Below are 19,443 nucleotides of genomic sequence, written 5' to 3'. Positions count from 1 at the left end.
AACAAAAAGAAAAAGAAAAACAATCACGTTAAGAACACCATAACAATGAATAAAATGAAAACACTGAGGGCCTATTGCTAGACTAAGACTACAAATACGGTTTAACTCACACAACAGTGTTGATCGATTTAACCAGAGTGCAAATTTCACCTCAAGCTGCCTCAAATGCTGTTGATAATTGCTTGCCAGAATTAAATTGAAGTGTATCAGCAGGCAACACAATTTATTGTAAAAGAGTTTACAGTCGACATGGTCTGACTACCAGAATAACGTTTTGTCTTTACACAAAAGTCGATTTACTCACCTTCTCCTCGATCATCCATTGCTGTACGGTATTAAAAATCATAGTCAGGCGAGTCGGATCGCTTAGTGGTGAGCACAGTGCACCGCTGTGTAGGTTCCGACTAGATGATATTGCAATTCTACAGTTCCTCCATGGACACCGTGTAAAATACACGAGGAAAATTATCGCCCCCTGCTGTCTTGCCATTTTACGCTAACTCGCTACCTTAAACGTTACAGTAGTGGACATTTGTTGGGCAACAAGTAATGTTTCAAGCGTAATTGCCGTCTAATCTTCAGCATTCTCCCCTCTCACACGCACAGACGATATCGAGTAAACCTTGATCTGAGGGGGTCAATATTTAAATTAATCTGCGGCTATCAAATCTCAATGGAAACAAAACGTCTCTCAAGTGTGCATATAACGTAAGTACCGTAATGCCAAATACTGCTCACTAGCAATACAATGTAAAGGCCCACCTGTTTGGAAGTTTTTATTTATTTTTTTTCATTATTATTATGATTATTTTTTTACTTTAGCCTCCAGTCTTGCATCTTCAGAAATATTTTGAGATAAATACTAGTTAAATGGGAAACGAACATTTTTCATTTGAGTTTAAACGTCCTCCAGAGGTCTGTTTGTCATCTGAATGTGGACATTTTATTTATTAAGTGCATTGAAGTGACCCGTTTAAAATGTCGGTCCTCGGTCACGATCATTCTCTTTGACATTAAACTGGCCTCAGTGTAAACATGAGGACATATACTTTAATACTCTAGCATGCATTTTCCATTGTCATATACTGTATAAATATCTCTGCATGTCTGTTGTAGAATGTTTCTGAGCTGCGGTTGGAAAACCAACTGGTGGATTTGTGATAGGCCTGGTGAGTAAAGTGTTCCATCATGTCGTGTTAAGGAGGGTACCCACAGACCCAAACGTCTTATCTTCTATACCGCCTATCCTCACTATAGTCATGGTTGTTCTGGATCCTATCCCAGCTGATTTAAGGCTAGAGGTTGGGTACACCCTGGACTGGTCACCAGGCTATCGCATGGCCCGTTTAGGCACGGGGAGAACATACTCCAAAACATAAGCACAAACTCCACACAGGAAGGCCGCAGCCTGGATTTGAACCCCCCAACTTCAGAACTGTGAAGCGGAGAGATCCCACACAGGACAAGGATAAATTGAGCTTCGTGTCGATTCCTTATGGTTCATAATCATTCATCACGGAGTCCGTAACTCAACCCAACTCAGTGTTGCTCTCTCACACACACACACACACACACACGTGGATTTGTGACAGTAAATATTGAACAGGTTTAACATTTAAGATTCCCAGCCCTGACAGTTTCCCGAGCAGATCGTGGAGGAAAAAATCACTCTTAACACACCTTGAATAGGTGAATAGGCTAATCGGTCTGGATACATTTTTAGAGATATCAAACAATCGGGCCTTTGCTGATTTTGATCGGAAGGTGGGGAAAATGCGTATTTGTCGCGATTATTGTTATGCGTGTACCATGCTTCAATGCTGTTTAACATTTCAAAGAAAATACTTATAAGTTTGTAATAAGTCAGTGGCGATGCATCACAAGAGAAGCAAAAAGATGCGTTGCAGTCTATCTTTTGCCACAAGCGATACACTGTAAAAATGTTTTGGTTAGAATTCACAGAATTGACTTTGTTGACCGCTAGCGCTGTCGATTTTGTGCTTTTCCACTTTATTACAAATAAAAAAACAAAAACAATGTTGATGCAATGCCAGTGGAAACAGAGCAATACATGTCAGTTCAAAAAAAAAGGAAAAGCTGCACACTCATGTCATTAGTCAAAATGCAAACACAAATGATAAAACATACTTTTACCAACTAAGCTTTGGCTGAAGATTGCTGCAAGTGGTAAAATCATTTGTGTTTGTTTGTTTGCAAATAATAGCTTCATCTTACTATCTCGTCATTAAATCCAAAAGCATCATGCAGGTTGTTACAGCGTTTTGGTTTGGATATAGAATGCTAACACAGCATTCCTTTTTTTTTTTGCAACAAATTGGATTTTTTGCTGTTGAACTGGACCAGATCTCGTTGAATCCCAGATTGGTCAATATTATTGGATCCCATTTGTTACCTGCTACAGTGCAATTAGTATACTTGATAGTTTTTATGAGCTTACGAGCAGGTAGGGAAGTGAAGAAAATGTTAACAGACAGTACCACGACAAAGAACAAAAATACAAAACAAAGCAGTAAGCCTCAAACCTTTTTACAAGTATTTAAAACCTGGTCTGTATGGCTTATTGGACCTTTGCTTGACATGAAAGAAGGATTCATGTTGAGGATCAACAGAACATATTTGACATTACTCGACTGACTCTACAAGACTAAAGTTAGGGGGCGCTGACACATCCAAGTCAGCCCCCTGCTGATCAGTTGAAGTCCCAAATACGTTGTATGCAGGGTCCTCCTGGAAGGGCCGACATCCCAAACTATTCACATTACAGGCATTGTCATTAATGTCATTATGAACCTCGCTGACGTCATCATTGTTCTGTGTGGTGGAGTTGCGGGGGAAGGAAGACGGTTGTTTTTGCTCAATTTGTCCCTCCAAAGTGTGGAAAGCCTTCAAGGCAGCGGACAGGAGGATCGTGGGTCGAATGAACCAGTGGTTCACATCTCTGTGTCGGCCACCGGGGTCTGGCCGCTGGCAGAGTGCCCATTGGTGGTCGGGGCGGGATTGGTCCCGTTTTCTGGTGGAGCTTCTCCGTTGGCGGGCTTGTTGACGGGCTCCTGGGGCAGCGGGGCGACGGACACCAGGGTGTTGGCCTGGTTTTCTTCATCCACCTGGTAAGACTCGGCCTGGAGAAAGCACACAGCAAACGAAACTGTTCTGTTTCTTTTTCCAGGGTTGTTGTCAAGCTAACACACACAACCCAAACAATTCATTTCCCTGTTCAAATAGGATGCGCAATCAGGCACAAATGTGTGAAGCGAGAATGCATTTGCACGTGCAAAGTAAACAAAAACATTCTTTCTGAATGAACTTTATGGTTTTCAGCTGTGTGAACATAGATGCACGACGTCCGCCGGGAGGTCATCTAGCATACGTTCCTCACACTAATTCTCTCTGACGGCGTTCACTTCCAGGGAGTGGCTCAGCCTATAAGAATATCTCCGCATACGATATGTGATACTCGGGACGGCGTTGCACAGCGCTGAGTAACCGGGGCCTTGAGCAAAGGCAATTCCATCAAAACGCTCGCATGGGCGTACCCTCATGTGGTAACTCGATATAAAAGATGATGTCATGAACTAGTGAGAAAAAGGAACTGAAACCATGTGTAGCCTTGTGGCAAGAGGCGAGATTAAAAAGGGGGGGAAAAGACGACTGCTTTGAGTTACGTGAGGTTGTCCTTGCCAGGAGAATCCGAAATGTGATTGATAATCAATTTACCCGGGAAAAAAAAAAAGTTTGTATTTGGCATGATTTTCTTGCAATTCACATGACGGTAACTCTTTTGGGGTGCCTGAAAAGTCCGTCCTTATGACCGCTTGGTGGACTGGCAATTTTCCGGCACGTGCTAATCCATTTTCCGACTGTTCATCGTCTTTGCATTAGAGTTCCAATTCCAACAATTTGGGAAATCCATTAACCATTATGTTGCAACGTAACATCGGTGACTGATCAAACTTTGCATGAGCTCCATAATTGTTAAATGTAACAAATTGATCATTTTATCGATCACTATCATCGCTCGCATATAACCGCACTATATCGTAGGAGTGATCTGGGCAAGGCAAAAAGTCCAGCGTCTTGTGGTTCTCGGTATTGCCACCTAAAATGAAACCCCACAGAGCCTGTTCTTGGTTTCCTGTTTTCTTGTCCCCCCAATTTTCTAAAAATGTCTGTGTCCTTTTATCCACTCACCAGCCGGACTCCTTTGGAATTCTTGCGGTGGGTCTTAAAGTAATAACCGGCGACCAGCAGAGCAGCCAGCAGCAGGCCAGTCAGCAACAGGGAAACCAGCACCAGTTTAGAGTTTTTCCTCCAGTGAGGGAACGCTTCCTTCACACCAGCCTGCTCAGCAAAACCAAGACAATTGTGAATGTATCATTTGAGCATTTTCACCGCGGTTTCTCTTACCTTGTCTTTGATGTTGTCATTGTTGAACTTGTTGACCATGCCTTTTATGTCATCTGCAAAACAGGAGAGGCACGCCTTGAGTTATAATCCAGCCTCATTCACGCTGCCGATCACATTGAACGCCGTCCGAACTAAACTACGACAGTGCGTATGTATCGTCGTCATTGCTCCCATATGGCTGACCTTCAACGTACTGTCCAGATACAAGGATCTGGTCCGTGTTGTCCTCCTGGTAGATCTCTAGCTTGCAGTCTTCCCCGCACAACTCTTGGAGAACGCTTTGAATCTTCACCTTGGTAGTTTTCTGCAATGAGAGATTGTGGTTGAACTGATGCGTAGGTAGTGTTTGTCGCCATTCGTTGTGAGTCAGTTGACAAAAATAAGCGTGGCCGATTGGAAGGTAGAAGAATGTACATTCTTGATAGTTTGCATACACACAATTAGAACGGAGCGCGTTTACTTACGCAGTTGGAAGATTGGAGGAGTAACAGATTGACAGCGTTTTTATCCTGGACTACCTCTTTGCTCACACACACCACGTCGCCCTACATGGTTCAATCCAAAGGTGAGCGCACCAGCAAAGGCTTCCTGACAATAAAACTCAAGAGACGTGTCCCGTGGAGACATCTCACCTCGGGAATATTCTCTGGGCCGTCACCTCTCGCCGGCGGTGCCGCTGCGGCGGTCTGTTGTTCCTGGATTCGGGGTTCATCTGCGTACACGTCTACTGTGAACTGTCCCCCTCGGGCCGTGTCCTCTCCCTCGCTTTCCGGGTCCGGCTGTTCCGCAGGCGGCGCCGCTGCTGTAGTCTGCTGGACGGTGTCTTGGGTTTCCATCACAATGTCAAATAGTTGATTGTTTGTCTCTGAGGAGGGAATTACATGGAAATGGTGAGGACATGCTTTACGGTCTGATATGCGGACCTTCTGTGTCTACTGTGGGCTCTCCAAAATGATGGCAAGTAGCTTGTTACTACGCGAGCGCTAATATTCAGAAGCTTGAGATTTATTCGGGCACTTATTGCCTTCCAGACCTTCCAGTGAAATGACCAACTTGTTAGAATTTCTAATCGTGGGGCAAATCGTATCGTGACGTCAAGGAGATGAGAATTGCTGTAAGATGCAATGTCGGCAGCCACTATGAATGCGAGAGTACTCTGTTTACAAAGGTAGCGACATATGACGTTTCGACGTTGAAGAAGGGCACGCAATGAAGTCGTTGGCGTAGCGGCGTGAGAATGTCAAAACGCAGCACAAGAAGTCACACTCACTTACCACCGCTATGACTTATTTTCCTTTCTTTTATACTTATTTTTCATACAAATATTTACTCAAACAATCTTCACTATTGCATTGGTGTAGGTTAGTGAATGACAACGGCACTTTCCGACTTACCTACAAGTTCTTATGTTGACGCCGTAGGAATGTAACGCACTTATAAACCGAGGACCCCTGTAACGTATTTTTCTATTTATTAGTTGTTGTGTAGATCTCGACATTGATCAGAGTCTTTTTTTTTTTGCCTTTTGCCCAAAACATTTGTCAGTCTCCGCATAAGCTTTCGTCATATCGATCGATTCCTAGTTTTCTCGAATGCGGAATCACGATTTTCCCGAAATACGGCGCATGTGTTCAAAGTTGTCTTCGAAAACAACCCTGTCATTTTGATTATCTTGTAAATCTTTAAATGCCACTGTCAAACCCAGCAAAGTGTCCAAACATGTCATCAATCTGACTGCATTATGATAGCAGGTAAATAGCATAATTGACGTCACATCTTAACATTTCTAGTGAAACGTAATGCCATATGTATTGGACCGGGTCCTACATTGGTAGGTGGTAGTTAATAGTTTTATTGGTAAGGGATATGAACTACTTTGTGTTTCATGATGCTTCTTTTTGCCCACAGTGAGACCTTAAGTCACACATGAATGCGTCCAAGAGACGGTTGCCAGGGAGGAATTCCGGCTTACCAGGCGCGACAGTGGTCATCGGGATCATGTCTCCTCTGATGTATTCTTCTGCGGCCACGGTAGACGCTGCCCCCGTGGCGACGACGTCATCTTGTGCTCTGACCCCCGCTGTAAAGAAGAGTTGAAATCATACCCGATCAATTTTGAAGACTCACACGATACAAGGTGGACAGTAAAGCATCCAGTTACAGTCAAATTGGGACTCCAACAACAGATTTGTCAGGTTTAATGCACGCCTACGAGGTAATCCTCGCTAATAGAGAGAGGGGAGGAAGAAGTGATTATATACTCCGTGCTTTACATTCCTCGGCTGTGCAGGCCGGAAGGCACGCAAGCATACAATAGAGCACTTACAGCCCTAAGAGTATCTCATCTCCCAGCAAGACCTTAAATCAATGAACGGCTGTGGAGTAAAAAAGTCCACGCTGGAGCCCTTAGCAAATAAACCGTCGCTCACTACGAGACTTGGCCCTGCCAGCCAAATGCGCTCACCTCCCACTGGGAAGGAGGCCGAAAGCTTCCCAGGAAAATTTGAACACGCCAGAGGGGACGCGGTAGAAAAATATGTATTATTGTAGTGACGCGCTGCGTGCCAGAAGAGAGCGTTTCACACCGAATACAGTGACGCGTTCTGTCCTACAAACTGGAGCTTCGTTTGGAGCGGCATAGCTTTCTTTTTCCCATGCCAAAGCTAACTGGGATTACAAATGTGTTGAACAGTTACGCACTCGTGCTATAATATTTGCATTTACAAGTTGATTCAGGACTTTTGGCTTCACGTGGTCGCATGCACTCATAGTGAATCGGGCTTTTGAGTTAAGAGTTTCACAGCTCGATGGTGAGGTAATTGAACGTATGACATAGTGTGACGACGCCTCGATTGGGTGTTTGGCCGAGGTGAAACCACCACTGAATACTTTCCCAACTGTTTTGAGTTATGTGATCATTTTCCGGTCCTTCCCTCACAATTTAAGACTCGAAAATTGAGTTTGAATGTCTTGTGACTTTCCGCTGCGATAGATTTGTATTTGTTCTATCCTTTTGGGACCCCACCCTGTGCTGACACTGAGCCGTTGGTGCGCTTGAAGCCTTTTGTTGGCGTGACAGGTCAAATTGCAAGCGAGGAGGGTCCGGCAATCAAACCAAAACACTGTGGGCATTCCTGCTGCCCACATTTGCGCTGCGCTGCCAAAACACCGCCATCATTACCTCAGTTTCCAAGCATTCCTATAATGCATCGACTCTGCAGATCTCATTACGCTCTCGCTCACTCGCTGTGTTAGTTTTGCTGCTTCCTGCCCTCTTTAAATTGTCGTATTGTTCGTGGCTTTGTTCACATGCGGCTTTCATTTAGACGTGGGCCCTTTTGTTTTTTAAGCTGTCACAAACTTGGCTTCAGGTTTATGGTGATTGTTTTCTTCTTCCATAAATCCCATTGATATACTGTACATGTGCAGATTGCATAGGTATTATTTCATGAAGGTATAACATCAGAAAACATTTATACTCATTTGGTTTGTTGACTTGCAATTGAAGGTTGCTGTGCTCTCCAAGGTTTTGTTCATGATGTGTTTAGAAAGAGGACGAATCCCACTTATTCCCCATTTCTGCTTTTGTTGTGAAAACAAACACATCCATTTTGCACATGGAAAATTCTGTACACCACATGGACTGAGGTCTCCTAGAGCCCTTGTGAATTCACATCAGAATTATTTGAACTCTTGGGATATCTGCAAACGCTAGCTTGTGCAGTATTAAGTTCCAGCATTTTTCCATGACTGCACTGAACTTGCTCGACTCAATTGTCAATTGATTCCGTTCTTGGTTTCACATGATATCACCATCTCTGCTTAGCTAGCGATCTGACATTTGATGGTAATGGGAAATGAGGATGCGCAGGAGAGACAAAAAAAAGCCCCCATGTCTACTCCAGGATTGGTTATTACAGAATATATTTGTTGATTCTGCAGTGCCACACGTCTGCCGGGTGCTAACCCGGCAAATCAACCAGACGAGCGGGTGCCACCGCGGTCAGCGCAGCGTGTTGCGTGTTGTGTGTGTGTGTGTGTGTGTGTGTGTGTGTGTGTGTGTGCAGGTGCTCGGGCCGTTTAATCTGCGAGGAGGCCCTCTGGCGTGCTCTGTGTTCGCAACTGTCCACGACAGCTGCTCGTTAGATTCTACGTACGTAAGTGTGCAGCGGAAATATGGTTTCTATACTTTGCAACATACACAGGGCTGACGCCACGTGTCAAGCTACCAAACGTGGACATGCTCGTGTGTGTATATATGAAGGTTTCTGAATAAAACCCCTTTTTTTAAGAACAATCATCTTGCAAACGTGTTATACGTAATATACTCCATGTTACTCTCTCCGGCGCTGGACCTACAAGCCCTTCGAAATGGACTATTAGTTGTTTTAATAAATGCTCATTTAACCACGCATACATTTGATGGTAGCCAGCAAATATTATATATTACATTGTCCAGAATATTTGGTGGCGACGACATAACAGGACAATCGTTCTCTGACCTCGTGCGTCTGGCTGCAGGCTGTCATCTCCAGATGCCATCTTCCTTTCCGTATCCGGAAAAGGGGATGAGGTTGAAAGTGGCTGGTGCGTAAATTGGTTTTGTTACACACAACGGGACTCACTCGAGCGGCGGAGTGCTGAAAAGTGAAGGTGTGTTGTTGCGTTGCTCGGTGACCCCTCCCCTCTCGGCGGGGGAGCTGTAGCAGGCTGAGGTGAACCCCCATCAGTGGTGGTACAAAATCTCGGACTGGCGTTTTGATGAATGATCGCGAGTGGCCCTTGAACCCCACAGCACCTCGCTGCCTTTGACAAAGCCGCAACTATTGATTCATGGCTGATGTATACTTTGAGTTGGCGGTTTTGCGAAACATGACCGCGCCCTTTTTTTGCAGAACCTTCTTCTCATAAAAATGTAGTAGAATGTTGCTCAAAATGTAATTGAATTCAATCCAACTGTCTTGTTTTGGCAAAGTGATTTATTAATAAATGTCGCAAGACATAATCGATCTTTTCTGGTTTTCATTTCCCCGAGAAATTATACTATTGTCTGCTGTGTGTATGGAGTGTGTCATACCATATCGTTTTTATTTATTTTGTAAAATACAGCGGAACCTCTAAAGTCAAATTTAACCCAACATTTTGTCCCAAAAATCCCCCAAAATTGGAGTTCAAACACAAGACATCAGCGTACCTCACTAGAGCTCAGTTCAGCGACTATCCACTGACTGCGTTTCGCTTTGTGTGTGCGTGTGTGTGTGTGTGAGAGACACTTGCCGATAGAAGGACAACACTCAACAAAGAAGTTACATGAAGCAAGCGGACGCGCATTCAAAGGCGCCAACGTCACCATAGTTATCAAACTTGTCCAAGTTAAGAGTGAGTGTTTAGTTTTTAGGGATTACAGTGGCATCCATAACTTATTTTGATACTTGCTAAGTGAGAGTGAAAAAAGTTTTTGTTGTATTTAGGTTTTCCCATGAATAGCGGTTCGTTTCTTTTTAGTATGACGGCCATCTGTGTTGTTACAAGGTTTGATGTTCAAAGTTTATTTATAGTTTAGGGCAACATTTTTAGAAATCCGGACAAATAGGAGTTTGACGAGTTACCCAGAATGGATTTTGAGCTACCTTGGAGTTTCCACCGTACTCCACATCAAACGGAATACGGGACCGTAACCATCTCGTCTCACTACATGTGTTCTTCATTTCATTCAAAAAAAGAGCAAGCGAGATGTTTCCCATGGCCGCACAGAACTCGCTTTACACTTTCGACGTGACTTATTCCCCGTCGCGTCGCCTCGTGCCAAATAATGTGGCATCCGCGTTCTTCATTGGACCAACAAGTTCTGCTAGCGTCCCGTCTAAAAGCATGTGATGGATGTGGCACACAGGCACTTATTTTTCTGGGAATTGTCCCATTTAGGTTTGCCAGCTGTAAACTAAATGTAATTGCATGCTGATTGAAAAGCTTATTGTCAACACTGGAGCTGTTGTGACCCACTGTGACCATTTCAATAAAGACCTCTCTGTTCCTAGCAGATGTTTTCTTCGAGCTAGACGTGTGAATGCCATGCTCGGTCTTGATTTAGCTGGTACCAAACGACGTGACGGACGGGCTAAAATAGTTTCTTCAAATCGCCGGTCTGTGCTTGACGGTCGGTCACGGGTGGTCAAAACCTTGACCTCTCAGATTAGATTATTTTTAACAAAATGAACAACATTGCCCTTGTATACATCAAAGCTTCTGTCGTCACAAAGACATCAATTTGGCGCTGTGGTGGCCTTATTTAATCAGCGTAACATTCGGCGACGCCATGCCGTCTTCTTTCAGCTTATTCAGCATGACGAGCTGTGCCAGTGGGATTGCTATCCACCTCTCCCTCAATCTTCAGTTCACACTAGCACCAAATAGCACCATGCTGCACTATTTGCATATACTGGCCACTCATGCCGGAGTAGCATCTGCTCCATTTGCACACTGTTTGAGGAGTATCCGTAACATTTGCACAACCGACATTGTCCCAGACGATCGCACTACTCGTCACTTGAAACCGCATCCACTCCTTGAAGTCTCGCCGCCCTTTGCACAACGCTCATTGCACCGGACTATTGCAATATTAGTCATTGGAACTGCTCCAAGTGCTCGAGGACTCTGCATCTTTTTGCACAATTGTTTTTTGTTTTTTGTCAATGTCTTTATGTCTCCAAAGTGTTCTCTGTCAATCGACCGTCTGTTGTCGTACTCGAGCGGCTCCAACTAGCGGAGACAAATTCCTTGTGTGTTTTGGACATACAAAGATGATTCTGATTCTGATTAATCAGAACATCAAAAATAGCATCTTTTCCTGCTCTTTTCCCAATTGACAAATAAAGGAGTAAATGGAAGTATCTTGCTTTGTAATTTCATATCCGTCCCTCCTAATGAACCTGAGTTGGAGAGTTAAGAGCATGCCGAGGAATGTGACACCGGAGCCTGGTCCCTTTGGGTTCAGCGTGCTTTGCAACTCTACCCTCTTTGAAACAACAGGCTGCTGATCCCCAGTATCTTGACTATACAAAATAACCCCACCCCCCCTCCCCCGTATCCTCCTTCCTCCCCTTCATTCGTGTCAGAGCGATTGATAGCCATCCCGTTCGCTCCCCTTGGCAGGAAAACAACGTGGACGCGGCGCATACTTCACCCGGTGCTGCCCAGCTGCAGCCGTCCCGACCCCGAGGGCTGCTTATCAAAAGTGAGGTGCCTGCTTGCGGGGGCACCGATCAGGAAACGTGACATCTGCTTCCAATTGGTGCGTTGGCGTTGCACCCCAACCCTCCCCCTCACATTTGCCTTTGGCTGTGAATAGGCCTCGTCGGGTTTGATTGTGTGAAGGTAGACATTGGAGGGATCGGCTTCCACAGTGAGTCGGATGCTCAGAGGCTTCGTATCCATTGCGCGCCGAAAGAATTTGAGACGTAGTACGTTTTCAGAAAAGTAACTACTTGTGCATGCATCCAGGGCTGCTATCGGCTATAACAAGCCATTTTAAACTTACGACGTGAGTGCATTTAGTCCATGTGTAAAGATTTTGAAACATCGTTCAGTGCTTTAAGCAGTTAACGTTGCCATCTATCGCTCAAGCTTCCTGCCCCTATTTAAAGCATGAAGGTGTTTGATTAAAGCCACGTTGTGATACAGCGCAGTTACGCTCGCGTGGTACATTTCGCACCACTATCTGTAAACGTTTTATTCGTATTTATTTATTTAGTGTTCATTCCAATCCTGTTGTTACACAACAATGTTGGCAACAATTTTTCCGGTCAAACAGCGGGCAGGAACACACCTTAACGGAACGGTGTTGGGTTTTGACAGTTGAAGAGAAAATAAATAAACACACAAAAACATATTGCCACTGAGTTTTCTTTCGATACAAGCCGTCGTCCTGGCGATATTTTCTGCATTGATTTGCAAGCAAAAAGTTCACCCAACTCACTTTACAAGCAGCAATTCGGCAAACAATGAACAGTTGTTCAAAAAAAAAAAGAGGCTTGAAGCTGAAGTTTACTGTCAAACAAAACAAAGACAGTTACACATGGTGTAGTGAAAACAATCACGTAGCTTCACCTTAGGAAAGTAAATTGAATGCGAACAAACAATGCAAATGCACGTCAGCGTGTAACTGGCCAGTGATTTAAGCGCACACAAATGCACCACCTTACATGGTACCGCATGCTGACGTTAAATGTAAACATAGCATACATTTCTTACTCCATCATAAGGCCCACTGTATTTTGGAAAATGTGTCGCTTGATCAAGTCCCATTCCACCGGTTACATTTCCATCGTATCGTGGAAGTAACAGTTTCAAAAGTAGGCATATGTATAGCTTTAGCCTACTCCTGGGACCAGTACGACTTGGAAACAGTGGGACGGCATCTGTACTTGACTGGGATCTCATTGCATCACTTCGATGCTACGCTGCCGTTGACGTTTGACTGCATCTGTTACTTCTATAGTGGCTCCGCAAACAATGGTTCACATGATTACATGTTCCTACCTTGGGCTGGGTTCGCCGCCGGACTGAAGAACCGCCCTAAAACCACTTCACACAGACCTCATACTGTGTTATGGTGCATTGGTGAAATATGTTAGGTGGTCTGTCCAAACACGCGAAATCTCCTTTACTTTTATGTTCCCATTTTTCCACAAGAAGCCTGTTGAATGTTTTCGCCGCAGGAGTTTTCCCATGTGGGCCTGTCCATTATGCTCGCACAACTCCCCCTCTCTTTTTGTCCCGGTAACCATTACACACTCTCCAGCTCATAAATCTCACCCATTGAGTAAGACTGTCCTTCCTTGCTTACGTAAGACGCAGCACAGCTACAATCACCCAAGTTAACGAGACAATTCAGTTGGTTAGTTGAGTCCAGCTCAGGAAGCAGACGTTTAGTTCAAATGTAACGCAACACACGGGATTTTCCATGTGTATGATATTTGACTTTTCTGTTTCAGAATCTATACAACAATGTTGTTTAAAACTTCTCTACATGGATGAGCTCATGAGCTGTGGTAAACACCCGTTTCGAATTAAGTCATGTGATTAATTGAAGGCCACAACACAGAGGTTTTGTTTACGCTCAGCTCCAATTTGATATGTAAGATTGAAACTTGGCTTTGTCACATTTTATTTGCGAGTGACCCTCCAGCTCTTCGTGTTATGATTAAAGAACTAAAACTGGAGTTTCATCAAATGGCCTGGCTGGAGCTCCTTCTTACTGTTGAAGAAGCAACTCCCTTGGAAAGAGGTTTGATTACAGAGAGGCTTAAAAGCTGTTTATTTCCTTATTTGGTGGTGGCTCTGTGAAAGTTTTGTTGAAGCAAGATCTCAACTCTCGCTCTTTGCAATTGGATGGAATATAAGCAGCTTGGGGGGGGGATGTTGAAAGGACAAAATTCATTGTGCAAAATCTTGTGACAAAAAGGAGCCCGAGGTCATTCGAAGATGCTGGGGGGGAAAATAAACGAAGCTGCTGTTGAATTTAGTTGGAAAAACTTTTAGAATTTCTTCAATTGAACTTGAGCATGCGAGCTGTATCCAATTTTCCAGATAGTTCAACTCCATCAGTCAACGAGAATGTCTCACGAAAGCCTCCTCTACTATGTAGACACACACACACACACACACACACACACGGCTTCATGTTTCATCCAGTTAAATATAATAGGGACATTTCTCAAAGTTGGGAAGATCAATAGTAAAATAGCAGTAAATGACTTCAAAGCTTAAAGAAAAAAGCCTCAAATAATGATATAGTCTTTAAATAATCATTTCAGATTCCAGCATGTATCATAATGATCATTCAAATGATCCCTTTGTTTGCCTCGGAGCACCACATCTCGAGGGGCAAAAGCACCCCACCCCAAAAAACAACTCCTTTTTCAACATCAGGCTTGAAACGGTTTGTTTCCGTTCCGGTGAGCAAAGAGATTGTAGGGTTAAAATCTGAATTCAAACTGGAAGACCATTCAAACTCCTCCAACTCCCCCCCCCCCAACACCCCCGGCACTCGGGTTTCCCTGCAGCTGAACAAGTTTAGCACACTTTCTTCCACTTTGCAACATTTCAAAATAAATGCATTACTCACCAATCGTGACGGAACCGACGAGGAGAAAGGCCAAGGCCAGCATGCTGGCACGTAGCCCCGCTCGCGGTGGAGATGATGCTGCCATGTGCACGCGTCAGGCGGCGGTGGTCAAAAATGGAGGGAAAAGTGGAGGTAAAGCTGGTTCAGCAGCGGCTTAAGGTTTCCTCTTACCCGGAGCAGGATGGATAAAGCCCCACTTGTGTTCTGTGACTTTTATACAGCCCTCCCTTACTCCCTCTCTCCCTTGCCGAGGCCCAGCCCTTCACCCGTCTTCCTGCCGGCCACGCCCCTCGCCGTCAAGCAAGGCAGATGTTGTTCAGCAGGAGACTCGACTCTTATTAGGATTCTGCGTGTTTTCCAAAAGTGCAGCATTCCGCAAATACCTTTCACTTTCAGCATATACAGGCATTAAAACTGCTCTTTCTTTTGTTAGGTGATAGGTTAGAAAATGAGTCCCTGACCTGTGAATCCCGCTGGATGGGGGCAGTAAACCAGCACACGATGAAAGGTGACTGCCGACACTCCGGTCTCTAACAGGCTTATGGAGATGGACTGCTGAGCACAATATCACGTTGGAAACAAAGGTGCCACTCAGTGTTATGCTAATTGTATTAATCCATTTCTGTAGCCCGAAGCTAGCGGCCCTCAACGCGGCCATCAATCGGCGGCGGTCGAAGAATGTTTCACACTTCCACAGAGGAGCCCCCCCGCCGTCTGGACTCTCTCCTGCAAATTAAAAAGAATTGCTTTCTCAGTTCTCATGCTCTCACACATGTGGAAGCGCTGGCGAAAGTATGAAAAAAAGGTCCCGCCCGCATAGACAGCAGTTAGTAGAAGCGGACCGCTGGGATCTGTTCTTAAAACAGTCGTGTCATCTGACACCGTTGCCCGTCACCCCCACATCCCATTTCCTCCTCCACCTCCCCTGGCAGACCGCCACCCAAACCTCAAGCTCAAACAGCGGGGTGTCGAGGCGGCCAATTGGCCTCTCACCGTGACTTGCTCAACGCACGCACGGCCCCCGCCCCGGCGAGGCAAAGCGGCGGCGTGCCGATGACAGCAGCCGCAGCTGGACGGCGGCACTCGCATCACCCCGGTAAAACACTCAATAGTCTGTTAGCGAGTTAAGTATTGCAGCTACTTGGGCCCTCGTCAATCACAGTTTCCTGTCAGATTGTGCTGAACGGACCTTTAACCCTCAGTGGCAGAAGAGACCCGTAACACATTCCGCTTTTCTTTTTTAGGTGAACTTTAAGCTATTCTTAGTTCATTTGACTCACGGTAAGGCTGTCATACCTCTTCATCGCGGGCAACGTCGTCGTAATGGTTGCCCTCGTGGGGCCGGTTATACCGATGAAACCACATTTATAATCACTAGGGGTCAAATGGGAAAGCAAAAATCACGGCAAATTTAGTTGTATTGCACATTTCATACATAGGCATTTCAAAGTGCTTTACAAAGTCAAAGAAATACATTAAGTCAATGGAAAATTATCAATTCAAAAAATATCCCAATAAAAGAACATTTGAAAGACAAAGGGGATTTAAAACGGGTGACTCAAAATAACTAGTGACAATCCAGTAATAATTCAAATAAATAAATCACGCTCCACTATAAATATATCTTTTAAACATATGACCAGCCAGGACGTTGACTAGCCAGAAGCTGAGCTGCACTGCATTTGTTTACAGGCGAGGCACTTACACATCTTTTACCTGATATGTTCCTTGTGGCAACTTTAATAATCATATGAGCTAATTGCCCCTGCATTTGGTTATCATTTTCATGACTAGACGCCTGTGCTCGACATTGTTTTTGGTTGCAGTAGTTGGGCTAAGATCTTATCGAGCTGCGTGGACAGGAAAGCACTCAAATTACGCGATCGGTTTGGCATTGCATTTTCATTGGAAAGAATCCCAAAATATACGACTCAAGGCATTCCACTTTTCATTACCCTCACATTGCGTTAGCGCTTGCAATCTTCCGTGTTAAAATGAATGGACTGGATGAGAAGACGACAAAGAGTGGCATTTTCCAAAATATTGCGCAGAAGGGGCAATACAAAGTACGGCTTTCTTGTTTACTGTTACTTTTAGGACACTTAGTACCCTGACACACAGAGCCGTCGCCATTCTGAGCAGGGTTTGGGGTTCTAAACCCGTAGCATAGGTGGTGGCGCTGTGGTGGTAGAAGTAGCGCGGTGAGGAGATGTCTCCATCTCCGTAGCTCTTATGCCAGACGCGTAAGGTCAACGTCTCGAGCTTCGGTTTGGAGTTCCAGCTCACGTTGGCGGAGGGCCAGCTTTAGGGCCGTGACAGGAAGGCAATGAGCCAATCACCTGCTACCGTCAGTGCAATCTAAAATGTTGCTCCAAATGAAAGGCAAACATGGAAGACATTCTAGCGAACCTGAAAAAAAGGGGATTTTCACACGAAACGCAATCTAATTAATAAAGGAGGACCAACGCCGGAGATCAAACATCAGGTCATTCAAATACTAGTCTACCAGTTGTTAATGTCAGGCTGCTAATTTAATGGCACATATGCCAAATGCTCATACTTTAAATGTGTAAATCGGATAAACCATGACCATGGATGGATAAACAAGAAATAGAAAATATCTTTGAATCCTCGTGCAAATGGAATTAATTCATTTTGGATTTCGGGGGTCCTTGGTACATTCTCTTTTGCCGGCCGATGCTGCCCTTCCCAATGGCTTCTTGTATTTCCCAGTCAAACCTTGGGGTGGAGGAACATTGGAGCATGTGCAGATCACGGTCAAAACTTGACATCTCACCACATGCTTTAGCTTACCAAATTAGTAAGGTGTTTGCATGTACACTATGTTCAAAGTCAGACTAACCGAATAATTACATACGTGTGTGTTCGTCACGTGGCGGGGAAACCAACAAAGCGCGTCAGACAGCGGGGAATGTTGTACCACACGCATATAGTGATTTCAAACCCGTCGGCCTTGCTTGTCACCCTTTAGTGTACCCTTTAGTGCACATCCGTTTTCACGCATGCAACCTCTTTTCCGATTAGTCGCTGCCCATTTCCCACGATGGGCTGCGATCTGCTCCCGTAGGATTTGTGACAGCGCGGTTCAGTTTGTAGGTGGACTTGCGGCAACTCTGATAGTCGCACCTCACGATTACGTAAAGCGCATATACTGTACCGAGCCCATGCGCTAAATGCATGATGAGGTGTCTCGGGAGAAATGTTTGTACTGAGCTTTTGTGCTTGCACTTTCTCACAAGGAATCCCCTTTAGCTTCAGCCAAGCCCACACAAATCCAAATCCAGACCCTTTTGTAAGTGTGTCATCACTTTTTTTTTATTTCCCTGCGTGCTTTCGCTCTTTGACTTTCTTTGCTCGTCTTTATGCCACGCACGTAGCTCTCCTTTTTTCCTGTAGTGTACAACCTCTTTTCTCTGCCAAGAACTACATATAATGACCAATCCTGATATGTCTTATGAGGCAATATGATATAAGATATAAAAGTTCCCACTAAAAGGCAAAAAGCAGAAATCTTTTTTTGTCACCACGCTGTGTTGTCAGTTTCACTGAGCGTTGACATCTGTATTGTCTTCTTTGGTTGTAGTTGTACAGAAAATTCTGGATAAGCGCTTTGTGAAATACAAGCCCAATTCCAATGAAGTTGGAACCTTGTGTTAAACATAAATAAAAGCAGAATACAATGATTTGCAAATCATGTTCAACCTATATTGAATTGAATACACTACAAAGACAAGATATTTCATGTTCAAACTGATAAACTTGATTGTTTTTAGCAAATAATCATTGACTTAGAATTTTATGGCTGCAACACGTTCCAAAAAAGCTGGGACAGGCAGGTGGCAAAAAAGACGGAGAAAGTTGAGGAATGCGCCTCAAACACCTGTTTGCAACATCCCACAGGTGAGCAGGCTAATTGGGTACAGGTGGGTGCCACGATTGGATTGCTCAGTCGTTCACAAGCAAAGATGGGGCGAGGTTCACCTCTTTGTGAACAAGTGCGTGAGAAAACAGTCCAACAGTTTAAGGACAACGTTCCTCAACGTACAATTGCAAGGAATTGAGGGGTTTCATCATCTACGGTCCATCATATCATGAAAAGGTTCAGAGAATCTGGAGAAATCACTGCACGTAAGCAGCAAGGCCGAAAACCAACATTGAATGCCCGTGACCTTCGATCCCTCAGGCGGCACTGCATCAAAACCCGACATCAATGTGTAAAGGATATCACCGCATGGGCTCAGGAACACTTCAGAAAACCAATGTCAGTAAATACAGTTCGGCGCTACATCCGGAAGTGCGACTTGAAACTCGACTATGCAAAGCAAAAGCCATTTATCAACAACACCCAGAAACGCCGCCGGCTTCTCTGGGCCCGAGCTCATCTAAGATGGACCGACGCAAAGTGGAAAAGTGTTCTGTGGTCCGACGAGTCCGCATTTCAAATTGTTTTTGGAAATTGTGGATGTCGTGTCCTCCGGGCCAAAGAGGGAAAGAACCATCCGGACTGTTATGGACGTAAATTTGAAAAGCCAGCATCTGTGGTGGTATGGGGCTGTGTTAGTGCCCATGGCATGGCTAACTTACACATCTGTGAAGGCACCATTAATGTTGAAAGGTTGAAAGTTGATCAGTTTGCACATGACATATCTTGTCTTTGTCGTGTATTCAATGAAATATAGGTTGACCATGATTTGCAAATCATTGTGTTCTGTTTTTATTTATGTTTAACACAACGTCCCAACTTCATTGGAATTGGGGTTGTAGGATAAATGTGTAATACCTTAACTTTACTCGGGCCACCTGACTGGAATAACATGCTCACTGTTTGCATCAGTCACACTAAACAGATGATTTTTTTTTATATCAGATGA

The 19,443-nt window shown here is 44.5% G+C and overlaps 1 protein-coding gene and 1 long non-coding RNA gene across 2 annotated transcripts; one reads left to right on the top strand and one right to left on the bottom strand.

The window, feature by feature from the left end:
* Positions 1–530: 530 nt before the first annotated feature.
* Positions 531–7,181, top strand: LOC133483584 (uncharacterized). The gene is made up of 3 exons (XR_009790149.1): positions 531–708; positions 1,117–1,169; positions 6,334–7,181. It is a non-coding gene; the product is annotated as an uncharacterized LOC133483584 (long non-coding RNA).
* On the bottom strand, positions 1,990–14,765 carry si:ch211-286o17.1 (hematopoietic progenitor cell antigen CD34). Its single transcript, XM_061784993.1, has 8 exons — positions 14,552–14,765; positions 6,398–6,505; positions 5,058–5,290; positions 4,890–4,970; positions 4,609–4,729; positions 4,426–4,478; positions 4,210–4,359; positions 1,990–3,140 (listed from the first exon to the last, which is right to left on the bottom strand). Exons 1-8 carry the CDS (start codon positions 14,634–14,636, stop codon positions 2,952–2,954), a joined length of 1,020 nt encoding a protein of 339 aa, XP_061640977.1. The 5' UTR covers positions 14,637–14,765; the 3' UTR covers positions 1,990–2,951.
* Positions 14,766–19,443: the final 4,678 nt, after the last annotated feature.

Source organism: Phyllopteryx taeniolatus, chromosome 9, assembly GCF_024500385.1.
Source record: "Phyllopteryx taeniolatus isolate TA_2022b chromosome 9, UOR_Ptae_1.2, whole genome shotgun sequence".
Lineage (NCBI taxonomy): Eukaryota > Metazoa > Chordata > Actinopteri > Syngnathiformes > Syngnathidae > Phyllopteryx > Phyllopteryx taeniolatus.
The sequence above is the reverse complement of the archived record's forward strand: the minus strand, read 5'-3'. Positions and strand labels throughout refer to the sequence as shown.

Coding starts and splice junctions, on each gene's coding strand:
- si:ch211-286o17.1 (XM_061784993.1), bottom strand. CDS start 14,636: ATGGCAGCATCATCTCCACCGCGAGCGGGGCTACGTGCCAGCATGCTG. Junction 4,971..5,057: donor GCCCAGAGAATATTCCCGAG/GTGAGATGTCTC, acceptor TGAACCATGTAG/GGCGACGTGGTGTGTGTGAG. Junction 4,730..4,889: donor TCCTCCAATCTTCCAACTGC/GTAAGTAAACGC, acceptor CTCTCATTGCAG/AAAACTACCAAGGTGAAGAT.